A 19,950-nucleotide genomic window follows, 5' to 3' on the forward strand; every position below is an offset into this window, starting at 1 on the left:
AACAAAATGAGTGAAGAAAAGCCTTTCTCTCAGATAATCTTTGGAGTCTCCTGTTTGCTTAGCAGAGCTTCTAGTAATCGGAGTTTAGCTTTTAGATTTTTATATTCCTGGTATTCTTCAGCCATGGGAATGCGGTCATCTTTTTGTGCGGCTCTTGAAGAGGGGAAAAAAAACAACAGTTTAGAACAAATTCAACATTTTTTTTCCTTTCTCACCTTCCTCCAAAGGTTCTGTATATTCCTGGCTATTGTAATACAATTATGAATTTTGTTTTCAGACACTAAATTTACATTTACAAGTATATTCAGACGTTCTGAGCAGCTGTCTGTCTGTCCTGTTCTTTTTCTTGGTGTAGTACATAGTGGTTGTGCATTACACTGTTGTCATTTGCAGACCAGTCTTTTTTTGGGTGTTTTTAATTTTTTTTTATTTTTTCAGGCAGTGTTAAAAAACCAAACTGTTCATTAAAACAAACAAACAAAAAATCAACAGGTGTTTAAGCTGAGTCTTACCTTCCCATCTGTCTGAAAAACTGGTCCTCGAATTCTCTCAGTGCCTTGCGCAGTCTTCTCTTCTCTGCCCGAGTCTCCCGAAGGCACTCCAGTAACTCTGACCTGGAGAGTTTTACACACCAGTTATCACGTCTCTGAAGCATTCAAGTTTCATTCGCTAACCAGGCCTTAAGGAGGTTTTGTCAAATGCAAATCGGCAAAAGATCGGGATTTAAGAATGGCAACTCTCACAGGTTCACTGTAGCACTCAGGCTTTGAGCCCGTTTCCCTCAAAGTTTAAGCGCGAGGGTGAATACCTGACAGTTGGCATGAGTGTGTTCATTTGAAACCCAGCTTGATTAGTCCGAGCATAACTCTTCCTTTTGTGTGAATATCCAGCACAGTGCTCTGTAGAATAGACTGTGTACTGCTTGGTACTGCTTTGGTATGAAACATGAAGTAGATTGAACATTAAGTGAGAGCCTGTAACTATTTAAAGTATGCCTACATGTTTTGAGATAAATAAAAGACTTCTAAAGCTTCTACAGGTCTAAAAGCTTCTACAGGTCAATATAGGTCAATCGATCAAGGCCTGTTGTTGATTTTATTGGTTCATATTGACACATATTGGCTTTTGGTGCCATTTTCATTAGTTGGCCATTCACAACTGAAGGCTAGACTTGAGTGACTTTGACTGTTGCGTAAGCAGTCTGGAAGCTGGTTTGGGCAGAGCCGAGGAGGTGATTTAACCTGTGGAATGCCATGCCATGCCTGGAAATCATGAAATAACAATTCAGAAGGGAACCAAAATCTCCCCCCTCATGAGGTGTGAGTGTTAAGCAGTGGCACACAATTAACCAAGTCATGACAGCCCACTCTGACATGTCGGTGAACCTGCAACAGGAGTGACAAGTGCAGTTTCTGTGAATTCCCCAGACTCTGAGAAACAGGGTGATATCTTGGTCCAGGCCGTAACACAGGCATCATTCTCTTAGCAAGCGGAGCATTTCGGTTTCTTCTTGTGTTCTTTCATTCTCGGTTTGCACAAGGCTTAACATTCACCCACTGAAACAGCCATTTAAATCACTTCATCACCAGAACCTCTGCCTAATATGCAACAGGCAGTGTGACTTGAGTTAATCAAGGTCATTCAAATATTTACAATTATGCCAAAACAGGTAAACTGTATTCCAAACCTGTATACTTATATTTCTAAAAACACGTGCATAAATAATGTGATGTGTCCAGTACATTTCTGTCTTATGATCTGAATAAAAATGTTCTGAACAGTGAAATATAACAGTGAAACTTTTTTGATGTTTAAAGTCTGGTATTTCCAACAACTCAACTGTCTTGATAATCATCTGCCTCTCTTTCACAAATCCTAATACTCACTCATGCCACCATTTTTTTATTGCACAGATACATCAAAAGTTGCTGAGGCACTGAGACAAGGATCTTTAATTGAGAAGAGGGCAAAAGGCCTGCACGCTGTTTGAGTCCTATGAACTTATGAAACAGTGGGCACTGGAAACCATGCTGGCTACTCATGAAGGTAAAGGTGCTTACATTTTGTAGGATTTATATTCCTTGCGGTGTTCCAATTCCAGAATGACAGCAGCTGACAATGAATTCATTCAGTGAAAAGAACGTTGAGTCTGTTAGGTTAGGTTAGGCTAAGCATGCTGAGCAGTAGCTCTTAATTATCAGGTCTCAGGGTTCCTACAGCTCCATCTACAGCTAGTCATTTAAAATCCCTGAGATGATTTTCATCCCATCCCAAAAGCTATAGAAAGTGGTAACATCCCAATGTCTTTGAAAATTATTGCCCAAAACTAAAAAGTGTATTCTTAGTTTTCTTTTACAGAACGTGAAATGCATCCATCTTACTCTTTAACCCAGAAGCTTAATGTAATTTTTCTAAGTCTTGCAGTGTCAGTGTGATACTGATACTGATAACAAATGATACTGATAACAAATTTAACAGACTGCAGAAAAGTCTTTGTTGCCTTCACAGCCTTTTTTAACTTTGACTCTTTTGCTGGCTCTTTTTCTCACTCTTGTTCTCATTCCCCGGCGTCTCATCATAAATCAGGATTTTGTGTCACAGAACTATTAATGGTGACATCTTTTTGTTAAATTTAAACGGGGATGGTCATAAACTGGACCGTGTCTGAAACTGGGATTTTGCCCTGCTATTCCGTGACCAAAGCAGTCGAATTTTATTCTAAGTCCACTATTGCAGTATAGTCAAAATAGTCATCAAAACTCTTACAGTTACCCTGACATTACTGGGAGATCACAGAACAAATGACATCATTCTGGTGGGAGTCCTGTCCTGACTTTGGTGTCGAGTGACAGGTGTGGAGGGTGCGGCTCACCTGGACGCTGCATGGAGGTTGGACATGGTTACCGCGGGCTGTCTGACCGCTTTCACCTCATCCAGTGGGGACACGAAGGCGGGGTCGCTGTCCTCTTCCTGCGGGCACAGGAGCTCGTCTCTGCACACCGGCTGTATCGCCCTGCACGGCAGCGTGGGCGTCGGCTGCACGCAGTCTTCATCAGAGCCTTCCTCCACCTGCGCACAAGCAACAGCACAGAGGGCTGTACACAAGCAAACCTGCTGGACTTCAATGAGTCTCACTGAACGCTACGGCTTTCTGTTCTCACACATACAGTGTTTATTTCAGCCGCCATTGAACAGAGATTCAACAGAGATTCGAAAATGAACATCTGACCTGATTAAATTTGCCACTCTACATTAAGGACAAAGTATTCTGCAAGACACTGGGAGTCACCCAGACTACTAAACAAGAGACTGGGAATTGCCCAGCCACAAGAACCTCTTGACTGCCTTCCACGCCATTGCATCAGGTCTGAAACTTATGTATCACTTTACATAGGTTCCTCCTCAAATGATACGTAATGTTAATCTTACTCTATCACTGTGCTATGCACAAGCATGTACAGTATCTGTCCTAAGGGGAGAGGGAGTCTGTAGCAGGACTTGTAATCCAAAGGTTGCTGGTTCAACTCCCAGGTAGGGGCACAGCTATTGTTCCCTTCAGCAAGGTACTTAACCCGAGTAACCTCCAGCTGTACAAATGGATGTGTGTAAAAATTGTAGGCTGTGTGCAATGCTCCAGACAAGAGCATCTGCAAAGCAAACGTTAATGCGATGTGATGTAATGCCAAGAGCTGTCAGCAGGGGTCAGCAGAGGGCCATACTCACTATGGTGGTGATGGAGGACTCTGCACACAGGAGCTGCTTGACAGTGCGGTATCTGTCATACAGGGGCTTCATCAGGCTCCTCTCCTGCCTGGTGCCCTGAAACGTGGAAACAGGGTCACATGACGCTCAATCATGACCACGCCCATTTTCACCAACACATGGGAGAGCCCAGGGGTCCCACCGTACCGGCCGACCGTGCAGGCTCTCGAAGTACAGCAAGCACTTCTGCAGGGTGATTTTCTCCAGCGCCATCTGTTTTTGGGTCATTTCCTGAGTGAAATAAAACAAAGCAAGACAACTTTTTTAGACTAATGCTGGAAGAGCGAGGCCTCATGAACTCTGCAATGAGTGAAGCCACTGCGTGCTGTCAATCAAATATTCACATAAACAAATCGAATGACTTGCATTCAGTAGCAAAACACTACGGTTGCTTCAAGTTGGTCACTGCTGACAGCGCGCGATAGCTCCAATCATTCTGGAGCTCATGAGAACTCACTTTCCCATTATTGTGAGAAGCTATCACACACCATAGCAAGTGCAGCCTCCTTTATAAAGAGCACACGGCATGAGCAGGCCACTCGGCAAATACCTCCACAGTGTGGCGTACCTTCATGTTGTCCGGGAGGCCGAGCGCTTGCCGCTTCTCTCTCAGTCTCTTCAGCAGGGTCTCGACAGTGTCCTCCAGGGAGGGTTTCTGGTTCTGTTCTGTGGTGTCCTGCAGTTCGCTGCTGTGCCTGCAGATTTCTGTGTGCTCCTCTGTCTTCTGAAGCCTCAGCTGCTCCACTGACTGCTTCAGCCTCAGGTCTAAAGGGGCGGACATTGCAAAGGGTTGGTCTACTCTTTGGAAAGAACATTGTTTGCTAAGCATTCTGCAACTTTTGAAAACCTAAACAACAAATGACTGAAATGATTTATCGGTACAGCTATGTTTCGTGTATATTTTCATTGTTTTCATTCAACATACATAATATCTAGATAAGATGTGTAGCGCTATTTATGAACATTTTTATGTATATGTTTCTCTGACACACGCCCAGATGTACATGCTAAATGGTTCCAGGTATATATCCTCACAATATATGTGGGTATTACTGTACTTGTCAAAGATGAATAACACGATGACACAATCTTTGGGCCTAAGGGATGCATCATGGTCAGATGGTAATGACAATAATGGCAGTGATAATGGCAATGACAGCAGCATATGACTGGCCCTTAAACAGTTTCTGCAGGCAAAACTCGAACCTCTGAGTTGCTTGCGGGACTTTGCCAGTTCACTCATCAGCTGGAGCATCTCTGGGTTGGCTGTCTTGTCGTTGTGTGATGGCTAAGGTGAAGTAACATTTCATCATAAATTTTAATTCATAAGAGAAGGTTCAGTCAGATATCATGAGGGTAACAGTATTTTAAATGAGCAGCACACAGAAAGGCAAAGAAGAAAAGCTGTAGTGGATTAGAAAGTCAGCAGGACGCTTCAGTTTGGTACTAGCTACTTGTGACATTGGCTTCATGACTTGCAAAATATACATCCAGGGCTACACATTTTGTTGCTTTAAAATCTTAGAATTTTACTTTTCGAATACAGTGTGGGAGTCCTCATTCAAAAAATGGTACATTATATCGCTTTTACACACCTGGGAATTTCTTTGAAGTCCCTTCAAAAGCACCGACTGATTTTATTGTTTACTTTTGGTTACATGTTCCTCTGACAAGCAAAATTCCTGAAACTGAAGCTGAAGTTCTGGCAGGATTGACCTTTCATACAGGGAAACTGACATAATTCTATTTACTGCCCATATGATAACTAGTGTGAACCAGTGTGAACCAGCAAGGAGAGTATGCCTTGAGGGCTGACCTTGAGAGTTTACTAAAGTGAGAAGGAAAAAGTTCCTCCCAGCCATAAGGCTTTTGTGTCACGACATCTTAAAGACTGCCTGTTAGTTACATATTTTTAACAAATTTCCAGAAATACAGTGCACATAAAAAGAACAGCTTAATAGAGCCGTTTAACCTTTAATAGCTTTAATAGAATTCCCAACTGAGATTTAGCCCTGAGCTTTCCAGCCTAATCATTAGGGAGGCTACCTACTCTGTAATTCTTCTCCTGCTCAAACCTCTCCTCAAATCGTCTGAGTTTCCTCTTCAGGGTCTGGACATGCTTGGAGAGCAGAGTGATTGACATTGTCTCTTTGGCACCCTCTGGTGACACAGTTCTCACAATACCACGAGACCTGAGGAAGAGAGGAAGAGTTTGGTCTCAGCGCTGTGTATGCTGACAGACCTATGCTGTGTAAAGTATGGTACAGCCACATCTCCATACAATGGAAACTAAGAGAGAGCAAGATCTTTGCACATGGTAAACTGAGGGAAAGTAGGATGTCACTGCTGTTGAAAAACTGAGGGAAAGTCAAATCTCTACAGTGTAAATTGAGGAAAAGTAAGATGGTGGCGCTGTTGTTAACTGAGGAAGAAACAAGTCTCTGCAGTATAAATTGACTGAAAGTAAGATGCCAGTGCTGTTGTAAACTGAGGAAGAGTCAGATCTTCCCACAGTGTAAATTGAGGGAAGGCAAAATGTTAGTGCTGTTGTAAACTGAGGGAGAGTCAGATCTCTGTTATATATGTGTAGGCCTACTGTGCATATTGACAGAGTCAGATCTCTGTGCTGTATAACCTGACTGAGAGTTACATGTCTGTACTGTGCATACTGAGACAGAGTTCGATCTCTGTGCCGTGTAAGCTGAGTAAGAGAGTGCAGGGTCTCACATGATGAACTGCTGGGAGGAGGGCGGTGAGGGCGCGGCCTCGGGGTCGCTGTTGAAGCGCTGGCTCCGGCTGAGGCTGGAGCACCGCGGCGACGGGAGGGGGCTGTCGCCGTCGGCGATGTGGCACAGAAACCGGCTGGGCCCCGCGGACGGCTGGTCCTCACAGCTCTCGCCATCTGGGACGGGCCCGGGGTCTGCCCGTGACAAAGAGGACGGAGTCACGGAGACAGTAAATACCTGCAGCCACTCTGCCCCACTGCTACTCAGCCACACTCACACAGTCTGTATCAGCTGCTGAGAAGCTGAACATCACCCAGATATGAAAACACTGTTTCAAAGGGCTGAGTGCCAGTAGAAGTGAAGCAGTAATTGGTTCAGTGTGTGTGTAATAAAGAATATGCTTTGTCTACAGCGCACCAGTGTTAATTCACCCTCTTTCTGTAATGGCCTGATTTTAAAGCAGTCTCTGTGAAGCCCCATCCAGCCAGCAGGCAATTAAAGATCTAGGATTGTTGCTGTTTTGACACATGCAAGACCTGCTTTGTGAGCTAATGCACACATTTATTCACAAGTTTTATTCATTTCTGTTTCAGTGTTTTCCAGAATATTCTCTTCACTGGCTTATCCCGAGGTCATGGAATAATTTTCCATTTTTTCAGTGGCTCTGCATTTTCTTGGCTTTTTTGGCATCCACTCCAACAAAGTGTAAACCTGTGCTATAAATGACTGATTGATTGATTATTGATTGAATTGAATCAATTTACAGAGAAGTCTTTCCAATGAATCACTGCAAAAACAAGTCTGATTCCCATGGTAATGTAAATGAGAGCCTGATCTATCATACTTGACTGAACATTTCTAAAACAGTGAATAAAATAAAATAGCATGAACATGCTGATATTATTATTCACAATAATTGCAAGCCAAGTCAAAAATACATCTTACTGCATGATAGTTCTCAAAATCATTCAGTCATAAATATTCATAACCATAAAAATTCATAACAGTCTGTGAAATTTAAATATTGCCAAACCAGCAAAAACAGTAAACTATGGCTTGTTAATGCAAGTTAATTGAGGCTGCAGAATGTAAGTGCAGTATATCTCATATCTGCACCCTTATTGAGGGGGAAGATCAACATATTTTGCACTATTACAGTCAATGTATTTTGTCTGATTTCCTGTACATCTGCACAAAAATCCTGCCAATTCACAGACAAAAACGCATGCTGGTCTCAATGCCTGTTTGTGAGGCTGCCACCCCATTGATAATAACTGTGCATGTTCATAATGCAGTTTATTTGTAAGCCCAGTCTGATTATAAACTGTAATTATGAATGAAATATTAAACAGTAAGCAGCATGTGAATAGCTTATTCAAGAAAATTCATGCATTCACAGAAACATTCAGGAAAATTAAGTGGAAGACAGCCAGCAGAGGGTGCTAAATCCAACACATGACAGAAAGGGAGACCAAGAGCCCAGCCTGACTGTGGAGATGAGCTGCTCTCTGTAGCCTGCTCCATCATACAGAGTTATTAATAGAGCCTTGAACATGCTTCCAGGTGCCGTGCGGCGTGCGTGTAAACAACAGGCAAACCGCGGAGGCAGCAGCAGCATGCTGCTAAAAGCAACATGCTTCCACTGTGCTGCTCATCTCACATGCATTTGTCAAGTTATCACTTAACAAGCCCTCTGTCGCTGAAATGTACAGTAAAGGATTTGCTTTCAGTTTGAGAGAAGCCCAGAGTGGGATGGGCAAAAGCACATACACAAGGAAAATGCCGCACGGATGAATTCTTGTCAACACCAACAATGTTGCCATTGCAGCTCACAGATAACAAACACCCGCAGATTAAAAAATGTGCGTATTCCAAAAAAAAAATGCATAGTGAGATTTGTATTTAGAAATGCATCGCACTCAGAAGCAATGCGTGAGAGACGTGCATGTGTACAGCACTGTAATGTCTATTCAGCTCGGTGCATGAGAGGAGGGGTGCATGCTCTGGGAGAGAGAGAGAGGTCTGACCTGTCTCCTGGGGGCTCCTCTTGTCCCACTGCCCGCTGGGTGATGGAGTCCGGCTGGCTGCCCGCGTGCCGTCGTCCGCGGGCGGCGTGACAGAGGGACACACCTCCACCTCCAGGGCGTGCAGCTTGAGGAACGAGCTCTGCAGACAGAAGCAGAACATGACGCCTTTGGCAGGGGGTGATCCGTCAAGGCGGGAAAGGGAGGGGGGGGGTGGTGGGGTGTGGTGGGGGGGGGTATTCGCCGGTGTGGGTGCTGCTGCTGGTGCCACTCCCCTGTCACGGCGCCAAGCTTTCTCAGCAGCGGCGGTGCCGGCTCTCGCTTCTCGCCCCCTGCTCCGCCAGCGATCTCCGGCTCCGGTGTGTGTCACTGTCAGTGCAGGCGCCTCTGCCGCCGTGCCAGCCGTCCTACATATGCATTATTCATGGGCTCCTTGTAGTGCTGGGAATCCGAGGGGGCGGGAATCAGCTCCTTGGTAATTTGCTCCAAGGTATGTGTGAGGAGGAGACAGGGAGAAGGCTGGGCTCTGTGTGTGTGTGTGTGTGTGTGTGTCTTTGGTGGGGGGTGGTGTTTCTCGTGTGCAGTATTAAAAAAAAGATGGATTCTACTGCATTTACTGAGGAGTTTTCCATTCGGTCTATTGACATGATATGCTGTGGCTCAGGCCCCTCCCAGCTGCTTCTGTTCATTCAGAAAAAAAAACGCAAGCATGTTCCCACACACATACAGATGCTGCTACACACACAAGCACCCATGTGTGTAATGATGTACAGATGCCAAATGTGTCCTCATTTATCGTCTTATCATGCAGCTTAGAACACAACATCACACAAACCAACTGATTGCCCGAGAACACACGAAAACACATGCTTTGATGTCTGTGTGAGCAGAATTAGAGTCTGTGCCTTTTCTGTGAATCCCTGCGTGTTAGCTGTGTCTGTGAATGTTGCTGCTAGTGTCTGTCAGTCTCTGAATTAACACCATGTGTGAGTCCGTCTGTTACCAGTGTCTCTGAGTCATTCTGTCAGCAGTGTCTGTGAGTCTCACTGTCAGCATCTGTGAGTCTCTGTGGGTCTCTGTGTTAGCAGTGTGTGAGTGCGCAAGTGAGCCATGCCTGTGAGCGTTCCCTCTGTCCTCAGCAATACAGATTAACGATGCAATGTCCTACAGTGATGGCCACTCACGTAGCTGGGTGAGTCATGGTTACCCCCCCCCCCTCTCCCTGTCCTCCAAGACGAGCCATACTGCATGACACACTGCCACATGCAAAGCTGGGCCGCCCTCCCTACGTCACGCATGCCGTACATTAACACCTTCACTGCAGCACAAGATTACTCTGCGCTCATTACTGCTGCTCATCAGAGCTGCTCTTCACTGATGTAATACACCTCTGCTACACTGCATGCACATTCTGTCTTTTCTAACATTACTAACCGTGGCTAGAAAATGGAACAAGTCTGAATTTAAATCAGTTCCTAAGAGGGGTCCTCAGATGAGGGTGGGATAAATGGTACTACTGTACACCTGTTTTCAGAAGAGGACAAGAAACTTCAGCAAGAAATAGTGCAGTGATAACAATAGCTACCTTATCAGAATCCTCCGGTGTTTCTTTGCCTTCTTCAAGTAACTCTACCAGCCTGTGAATAGAAAAATGCTTTAGCCACCAAAATAGAAGAGACGTTTTCTGGAGATTGCACTTTTGCTGTGAGGATTGACATCCTACAAAACAGTCAAACAACATCTAGGCTACTCCTCTACTTACCAGAACAACAGTATACTATGTCTACTGATCTTTCAGTTTTAGGAGAAGCGTATCAATCAATCAATCAATCAATCAATAATCTTTACCATCCCTGTTGGATTCAATTCATTCTTTAGTAGATAAGGGTCACACCATGTAGGAGGTGATACATACAATAAATATGAAAGAATTTCAGTTGGTAAAATACAGGAAAACTGAAACGACAGCAAATAAAAGGAAATGTACATTCATATTGTCTTATGTGTTATGTTCCTGTTGAAATTGTGACCATGACAACAGATAAATTACCAACCTGCCAAGCAAGTAAACTGTGGACACTTGGCAACGATAACGCACTTCCCAAGCACCTCCCTGCATCTGTCCTGTACTGCATGTGACAGCTCAGGCCACCAGACTCACAACAGGAAAGCTTCTGGACATTCAGTGACTTTCTATCTGGCTCTGTCTACAGGGTGACAGCAGTTCCCCTGTAACCATATTGCACTGTACATAAAGTGTTCTGTTCCAGCAGGTCAGACAGACCAAAGCCATGGTGACAGATTCAGTCGGTTTAACTGATTTACTCTACAGAAACCAATGGCAGAACATGTACATATTCAAGTCTCTGGTCTTACAAAGCTGGTAGTTGCAACAAATGCAAGCAAAATAAAACAAAAAATACTATCAAAATCCACTACATTAGCATGCGTGTTCCACATGGATAGTTATCTGGAGCAACAGTCACAAAAAGAGCACTTGCACTGGAACCATATTAACAGTTCCCGTAGGCTCCGCTGTCTTCTGGTAACTACATCTGCAAGTCTGGCTTTGCGCCAGTCTGCTGGAGGATTTTAAAAAGAAACAACGAAATTGCTGTTTTACGCATTTCTGGAGTATGTATTTGATACATTTACTTGCAGTTCTCGACACAGCAGGTTTCTGGGTTCACTCATAAAGGAATGTGATATTTAATAGAAACAAAAAAAATCTTCCAAGATTAGTTCAGCATCATATTACTATAAAGTAACCCATGGAATTACTCCAAATGCTGACCCATATTATACAAACTTTGATGTCACACAACAATAGCAATTTCCATCAGGATTACTTGCAGCTTCTGACTGAAACACATGGATAAGCACTGAATCGGCTGCTTTGTGCTTACCTGTCTGTGTGTGGCAGAGCAAAGCAGTTCATCTCCACACCCAGTGCTATACCTGTGTTTCTCTGAAAGCTTGTCAGCTCTGCCATTATGTCCATATCCTGTAAAAGTAAAAAAAAAAAAAAAACATGGGCACCTTTCACACGCAAACAATGTGCCTCACATCCCAGAGCATGTTTCAGTATGGATATAATAGACTTGAATAAATCTGGAACTGGGCAGAAAAAACTCCCAAATAAATCAACTGCTCAGTGACTGTTGGTCATGTACCTCTCACTGGACAGTCTATAGCATTCTTCATTGTCATAATGTGCATTATTTAGCTTATGTACATTCTGTAGCATTATGTACACCATTACTGTAAAGCCAACCACTGTTACTCAGTTCTTACCTGAACCTGAACGTTCCACAAGAGTCCAATTTTAACAACGGTTTGGTGGCCCAAGAATAAATGGCAAACCCATCAAAAACTCAAAAACAACAAAGGTAACTGGAGGGATTTCAATTCCCAGCTATATGCTGAAAACAAAACCACAGTAAACTATAGTAAAACTATAGTAAACTATAGTTTGTCTTAAAGTCCCATTAAGACAAATCCCCTTATTATCTGTCATTTTCTCTGTTAATTAATTCTTAATTCTTATTCTTATTCTCAGAGCCATGTTTCACAACAGCAGAACCAAGAATAGCTTTACAAAACAACAATTAAAATGAAAGCCTTACTTATTAGCTTAGCCTGTTGCTACGCTTGTCAAGGCTGGGGGTCATGTCCAAGCGCAATGGTGAAAGTGCCCTCATAAAAATGTCTTCAGTTCCCTCTTTCCCACAAAGTTGGAGGCTGTACTAACAGTGCCCCAGGGGCTCTCCTAGCCACTGCAATCTCAGGCCCTCTGTCCCCTGTGCCCGGTCACATGACGGCCCCTGCCCAATAGGGGCTCAGTGACGGCGAACATGTGACGCCATTATTAAGTCTAATAAATAATCAACACAGTACAAACTCTGGCATTTAAACTGACACACACACTATAGCTCCTGGAGAGGCTTTAAAGTGCAGGATTCTTCCTTGACCGCTCTACTGTGCAGCAAGGGAGTAATATACAAAAGGGGGAGCTGGAGACAATGAGGAACGCTTTGCCCAAATGAATTAGGCACTGTAATGAACAGGGACAGCGTAATACATCAAAACCAGAATACAAAACAGAAGTCAACTCAGAACAAAGCAAGCTATCCCCTTTCATGCCTTTCATTTTGATTAAATCTGCCAGTGATGAAACTGTTTCCTGTGGAGATTTTCCGCTGATTTCCTCTGAAATGCTTCCTAAATCATTTGCTGACTGAGGATCCTTATGCATCTGAGGATCATTAGAGATCTGACTGCAAACTGTCAGAAATTTTGCAATTGTAGTTTGAAGGAAGGCACACTGGTACCTTGCTGAAGTCCTCCTGTTGGTCACTGAGTTCACAGCAGGATTTCCGTCTTTTTGGCTGAAGAGGTTGATCTTCACTTGAACTCTCCAGCTCCTCTGCTGTGCCCCTCCCAGTAGGAAGTGTGGTATCTGTGAGAGACATTTCGCCCTCTGAGGTAGAGCTCGCAGGGAGCCTCGGTCTACTTTCTTCAGCCCTGAGAGGGGTCAGCACAGACAGCAACACAAAGCACTTAATCTCACTGATAAAAATGTCCCACTAAACAGTCTTCAAATGAGGGTGGAGTGACCGTGTGACCTACTGTGACAGAAAGCCACAGACGGTTTACCACTATGGAGACTACACATCCAGTTGGAAAATGAGTTCTGGCTGACATCATTGAAAAGGTTGATTATAAGGAGTTCCAAGCAATAAACGTTGTGGTTCATCCACACAGGGAGAGAAATGTAAGCATCAGGGAGGCTGCTCTTCTTGTCTCTACTGATAATGTATAGGTGCTCTATATTGACCTAGTCAGCAGACTCAAATCTTAGATAGGGGAATGTTGCTGCACTCTTGAGCAAGGCACATAACCTGAATTGCCTCAGTAAATATCCAGTTGAATAAACTGGAAAAATGTATACTACCATATTGGTCCAAACATATGGCCATCCTGATCTGAAGCAGCATGATGCAGTGGTGAGGAGCAGTTCTTATAACCAAAAGGTTTGCATGTTTGACTCCCCACTACAATGCTGCTATTGTACTCTTGGGCAAGTTACTTCACCTACAGTTGCCTTGATAAATACTCCAGCTGTACATGGATAAAATTGTAATCTACTGTATGTAAGTCACTCTGGATAAGAGCGTCTGCTAAATGACAGTAATGTAATGTAGGGTCCCCCACTTTTCAAGAAGAAAATGATAAACAAATACATCATGGGATTTATTAAACCAAACAAATACTACACAAACATTACAGAAATCTCTTCTTACTCTCCATGGTAGGTGTCAAAAATCCATTAGAGCTCCTCTAGCAGAGCTATTTGAACTTCAATACCAAGGTTTGAACATTGTTTTCCTTTTAATATCTTCAAACTAACAGCAATTAGGTCTGAAAATTATCTTCTCTGAAAATCAGCATTGCAAAGCTGTTCTTTTTGACTGTACCACCATCTCACTGTTTTTGGTTACATCACATTTTTCAATAGAGGGAAAATTGTTTCCTCTCTCTGCTTCATTAATTACCATGATCTTGAAATTGAAATCATAACTATATTCCAATCACTCGGATACATGCCCAGCTTTTGATCTGCTTCTTTTCAACACAGTCACTGTAGACTGATCAATTTTCCTACACACTACACTCAGAAACCGCTGAAAGCACACTAGCATCGCTTTGGCTAAAGATGCCACTTTTTGCAATGTATGTGAAACAATAAAGCATTTAAGCTGCCCCAGGGCATCTGCTAGGCAGATAAGTAAAATAACGTAATAATAATAATAAAAAAAATAAGTAATATATACGGTGATTTTGGTTGGACTCACATTGACTGTGGAGTACCCTCAGCCTCCTGCTGCCTCAGGATATGGAGCTGCTCCTGGATCAGGCAGTGCCCAGTGACATGAGGGCTGTCCTCCTGGGTAAACTCAACAGCTTCAGGGTCCCTAAAGAGAAAACAGGAGGAACTCAAGCCTGACCTTCATGAAACACAGATCTGGTGTGCAGCGAGGATACAGCTCTGTGTCTCTGACTGTGGAAATCGCTGTCTAGACTGCACCAAGAGATCTGGTTAGCTTGCCAGGCTAAAGACCAGGGTACCACTCTGGGCACTGACCGCTCTCTGGTTCTGGTTCATCTTCTGTGCAGGACTTCAGCATACTCACTCTCACTGCTCGCCTCTGAAACTCCATCAGATTTTGTGATCACACATTTAGAATATTACCACCTACATTATTTTCACCCAAAAACATGTTAAACTACCAGAATGTGCACACTGAAGACAAAAGCATTGCTTCATTTCTTGTTGTTCCACTCCACACTTCAGCACTGCCACCCCATCACCTTTTATCCAAGACCCTCACCCTCAGCAGGGTACACCTCTCCCTTAGCAGATACATAGCATTCTTTTTTCATTGAATTGGCCACCACACGTTAGTTGAGGTGTAGTTTTTTTACATTAAACTAATCAAACAGTGAGGCAATTACCTTACAGAGTTGGAAGAATCCATCTGGAATTAGAGGTTTCTATATGCATTACTGTATGTGTCACAGGACACATACATTTAATCCAACCTACAAACTTTATGAGGACTTTGGTTCCACCACTTAGTGTAGTGGGGTTGGGCGGGGGGGGGGGGGGGGGGGGTTGGACGGGTTCTTACTGTAGCAGCAGTTTGAGGATCTTCATACAAATTATACATAAGGCTTATTACGTATTACACATGAATTATACACAGGAATCATCGTTGTCTAAGTTCCTTCACTCACTTTCAATTGTATTAATCATGTAATCTGAAAACTCAAATCAGTATTTTTCAGTGGACTAGATTTATGCTTCTTATAATTATGCATCAACTCCCCTGTGACAAATAATAACAGAAACACATAAAACCTGACGGGGCCAAAAAGAGTGAGACACAATGACCTCGTTTCAGCAACTGCATCCCCTCTGTGCCCCTGCAGACGAGGGTCTGATCTGCCCTGTCCCTCGAGAGCGCGGGGTAACATGAGACAGCTCCTCACTACGCATCTGCCACTCACACCCTGGCAGGTCTGAGACACCCCGAAACCCTTTACTTCCTCTCGCCCCTCGTCCTCCTCGCTGTCGCAGACCTGTCCGGACAAGACCGCCTGGCCTCAGGGCCAGGAAACAACACGCACCTATTACAGCCCAGGGCAGGAAATCAAAAGGAAACTGGCAGTGGGTGTTCAAATGTTCCTTTGGTCTAGAAACACAGAAATCAATTACTTTTTAGCAGGAGCTCACCTCTCACAAGGATTATTCCAGCTGCAAATTAAACACCCAGATCATCTTTTAAAGAGGCTCTGAGACAATGACAGCATGCATCAAAACAAAACAACAAGGAGGCACTGAGGCAATTTCACCAACACCTTCCAACTTAGCAGCAGTTAAATTCAGCAGTATCTCTGCACAAATACACGGCAATAGCAACAACACATGCAAAGAAAGATGAAAGATCATCGCAAATGACAGCTCTGGCAATGATCTCATGTACTGATTGTCTTGTATAGTTAGATCTTTTTTTTAAAACTTACTCTTTCAGCACTATGCAGCCGCGGGTGGTCCCGGGGAAGGCGAAACACAGGAGGCAAGAGAACATTGGGTCTTCTGAACCGCAGGTAAGCCAATAAAGAGATTACTTTAAGCAACGCGGGGGATGTGCCGGTCGGAGCGAATGTGACTGCGAGCGCGTTTGTGCCCGACAGGACTACAGACTGCACAGACTCTTGCTGGAGTCCTTCCTGCTGAGACGTCGTAGCACAGGGTCAGCCAATGGCAGCTCTCCACTTTCAGGTAGAAGTAGGTCACTGATGTCAGCTTCAATTTTGCACCCTAATGAATCCCTTCTTGAAATTTTCTAAACCAAGTCAGTTTTCTTAAAAAAAAATATGGACTAAAGATTCCAGGCACATGTTATGGCTTACTGTAGAATTTTAACTTCATAATTGTACTTGCTTAATGTGTGTAAATGGGTAAAAGCAGCTGCACCACCGCCCTGGGGCGAGTGACTGGCTCTTGCCTGGAGGGGACAATTTATGCTTCCCATCATCTAACATCCACCTCTGGCAATATCTTCACTCATTCTCCTCCAGGCAATCTGTCAATCATCTAATTTTATCTCTGACCAGGTGCAGCGAGCATGCAAACATCCCCATGTCCTCATTGGTTCTCTCAGTATACACAAGTCTGGATGACTTCAACAGACCAGAGGATTTCTGTCCTCTATACTTGACTTTTATTCACTAAGTTACACATGCTATCCCCCACCCCTGCTTTTTTTTCACCCAACTTTTTTGGATAGGCAATTGAACTGCCTTAAGCTTGTCTCATCGTGACAGCTTCTACAGTCACCGGAGCGCAGGCGAGGCAAATGGAACCCACCGGCACACCCCCGCGTCAACATCACTACAGTGCCTTGTTGGGCCCTAATTGGTTTTTCAGAGGATAGGAGCTGACATCATCGGAGTCACTTGCAGGCACTCAGGACTTGCAGGGTGCCAAAAAAACAGTGTGACATGTGGACCCCGGCTCACCTACCCACCCCTATCACCAGTAGAACAAAGCCAATTTGTTCTGCAGTTGTGGGCTCCTGGTTATTGATGGCAGATGACACAGCCGGTTTCTAATGTGGGACGCAGGGCCCAGAATAGCCCTGCGCCCAAAAGAAGCACCATACTGACTGAGCCACTCGGGAGCCCCCAGAGGTTATTCTTGATGTCATACTGACAAGACCTGATCTCATGTTTCAAAAAAGGGTACCTTACTTGCAAATCTGTCCTTAATGCATCAGGTAAACATTAACTTGCTATTATTTGATTTCTTTATACAAAAGAGCCATTGGAAAAACTGTAAAATGACATATTTGAAAATGGTGTAAATTCAAACTCAAAACGGGGTGAAAGTGACAGGATCATCACCGCTGCCATGCTCAATAAACTCAAACAATATGTGTCAACTGTATGTTTATGCAATGCAAGCCAATCTGGCTTCACTTTCCAGGCACTTCAAGCATAATCACAGCAAACTTTTACTGAACGATTGGGTCTGTGCTTTCTCTCTTCACAAATAATGAACATGACCACAAATCAATACCTGATTGATCTACAACATCCTTGTGATACAGCAGTTGGGCCTCTCACTGACAAAATGTGCACCACATGCAAAGACAGAAGCAGTGAGCACATGCTTGCATTCTACTCTCACGCACTGAGCAGACACTGACATTCGTACTGTTACCTATCTGGCTGGTTAAAAAAACACAATTGATGAGGTCTAACAAAGATCAAGTATAATTCTGAAGTGTCTCAGCTGAAATCTTCTCAGATGCCAGGTTAAAATAAGTTCCTACATAGCCCTGTAATCCTTTTCCTAATGTTTGCTACATCTGTAGGCAATTCAAGGTACAGTTCAGTTTTCTTGTATTGTGGAAACTGCAGCAGCTACATGTGAAGTGTGCCCCCTTCTGGACAGTCAAGGCTATAACACCAGCTTTACCCTCAGCCTGCTCTGGTCTTGTAGTGGCCCACCATCCCAACACTTATTGATACACAACACAGACAGCCAAGGTTTTAATTTACTATACCACAAGATTTGTGGATTCACACACGCAGATATAACTGAGAATGCAGAACTTCACACACCCACAATGCAGACAACACACGGTTTCCCTTCATTTCGGCTTTAATCACCGGTCTCTGAGCAGACAGTGAGGGATGACTCCCCTCAATGACCCCCCACTGCACCCGCCCGCCCCCCTGCTAAGGTCCCAGGCGGGAAGGCTTAAGATTTTGAGGAACGTCACGAAGAGCCGCCTCACATTCTGTTCCACCAGGCCTTCTGCGTATTAGTGCTCGTCTGTCCACCCCAGATCATGCAGTAGTAATTAAGGGAGAACTCCTTGTATTTTTGGCTGTTAGTCCACATGCCTGTGATACTCTAGGAGCAATGATAGTGTCTCCTCATGCCTGCTGGTGCAGACCAGCTGTCTATAGCACAGGTGCCTGTACACCAGACTAAACACCAGACTGTAACCTGACCCGAATCCGACGGGACCCGACACAACATGTCCGGTCTGGACTGGTTTTGGTCTATGATTGCGTTACAGCATTTGGATTCTCGTCTTGTTGGGCTCAGCGTTTCTGGATGTCAGGATTGAATACCCTGCTGTCTAAAATCAGGGCGGTTATCTCATTTTGAATGAATGACATTGAGGTTGAATGGAGGATTCCTTCATTTATTTACTTATTTAGACAGGAAGAATTTATTTTCGTCACTGCCCTCTATTTTCCCAAAAAGAACTGCTCCTTTTGTTGAACTGTTGAGCTGAATTTTCCACACTTATTTGTTTCCTTGTACAGATTTTATTCACTGTATAGTGCACTGTTTTTCAACAAGGATGGACTGTATTGTGTTCATTTGTTAAGGTGCTGAAGGTTACGCACTGTGATTTATTTATTTTTTGTACTGACCTTTATTCACAGAGTGCATCATGTTTTACCTAAAAGGAGAAGTTTTGGTAAGATTTTGATATCTGTAAGATGCTGAATATGACTCTGATTTCATTTCATGATTACCAGTAGCAGGTTTGGTAGTTAGTAACATTTTTACACAAATGTCTCCCCCTCATCAGGTTGGGCTTTGGGCAGGCTGGGAAACAGGTAAATTTATCATTTCCAGACTGGGTTCAATTCAGCAATTAAGGTATGTGGGTCACATCAGACTTGGGACTCAGTTTCAGGCCTGTGAAGACCTTCACAGCAAACAAAAGCTGAACCTAAACACCACCAAACACAATCAGATTTTAAAGATGACAGTTCTTCGAGCTCTTCTCACCCTCCCACAGCGGATCGAGAGGCTGCTCCATTCGGTTTACGCACACACGCCGCCTGAAGAGCCACGCTGTTGCTGGCACTACACCGCATTCCGCTAACTCTTTTTGCGAACAGCTAACGAAATGCCTTGTTTTTTTTGCTACACCTTTGACGCCACGTTAAAACGGCCAGGACTCTCCGCAGCAGAGCAGCCTGTGCCGGGCTGTCGCTGTCTACAGCATGAATAATAGAATCCTGAAGGGAACTTGGAACTGAGCGCAGCCCATCTGACGGAGCTCCGACAGGGCGCAGAGGGGGATCAGCCTTCTGTTCCTCCACGGCAGGTGACAGGGAAAGGGGGATATGCACCTTAAATACCTGAGGTGGGAAGGTGTGAGCGCTTTACTGAACTGAGATGCCCCTCTGCCCCACACACTGTGTATCGCCAGCAAAACAAGAGGCAGCATCTGCCAGTTCCCTCCCTCCCTTCCTCCACCTCTAGCTCTCTCTGATAGTGAGATCAATGATCATTTCTAATGTGAAGAGTTTGTTTTCTGTAAGCTCAATGGCAATCT

The 19,950-nt window shown here is 44.1% G+C and overlaps 1 protein-coding gene across 2 annotated transcripts in view; it reads right to left on the minus strand.

Moving 5' to 3' along the window:
- Positions 1 to 13: 13 nt before the first annotated feature.
- The window catches only part of LOC118789798 (protein FAM13A-like), a 32,097-nt gene continuing 12,160 nt past the window's right edge, over positions 14 to 19,950 (minus strand). Inside the window, exons 1-15 of one of the 2 annotated variants that reach the window (XM_036546443.1) lie at positions 16,100 to 16,383; positions 14,368 to 14,487; positions 12,844 to 13,036; positions 11,419 to 11,516; positions 10,098 to 10,149; positions 8,516 to 8,654; positions 6,490 to 6,682; positions 5,813 to 5,954; positions 4,969 to 5,050; positions 4,331 to 4,527; positions 3,910 to 3,993; positions 3,724 to 3,819; positions 2,873 to 3,069; positions 513 to 614; positions 14 to 153 (exon numbers count right to left, since the gene is read on the minus strand). In XM_036546443.1, the coding sequence (XP_036402336.1) occupies positions 30 to 153; positions 513 to 614; positions 2,873 to 3,069; positions 3,724 to 3,819; positions 3,910 to 3,993; positions 4,331 to 4,527; positions 4,969 to 5,050; positions 5,813 to 5,954; positions 6,490 to 6,682; positions 8,516 to 8,654; positions 10,098 to 10,149; positions 11,419 to 11,516; positions 12,844 to 13,036; positions 14,368 to 14,487; positions 16,100 to 16,164 (1,884 nt within the window). In that variant the 5' untranslated portion in view covers positions 16,165 to 16,383 and the 3' untranslated portion in view covers positions 14 to 29. Of the gene's footprint in view, positions 154 to 512; positions 615 to 2,872; positions 3,070 to 3,723; positions 3,820 to 3,909; positions 3,994 to 4,330; positions 4,528 to 4,968; positions 5,051 to 5,812; positions 5,955 to 6,489; positions 6,683 to 8,515; positions 8,655 to 10,097; positions 10,150 to 11,418; positions 11,517 to 12,843; positions 13,037 to 14,367; positions 14,488 to 16,099; positions 16,384 to 19,950 lie in introns of those variants that run through there. The other variant, XM_036546442.1, reaches the window with a different exon arrangement.

This window comes from Megalops cyprinoides, chromosome 15 (assembly GCF_013368585.1).
Source record: "Megalops cyprinoides isolate fMegCyp1 chromosome 15, fMegCyp1.pri, whole genome shotgun sequence".
Lineage (NCBI taxonomy): Eukaryota > Metazoa > Chordata > Actinopteri > Elopiformes > Megalopidae > Megalops > Megalops cyprinoides.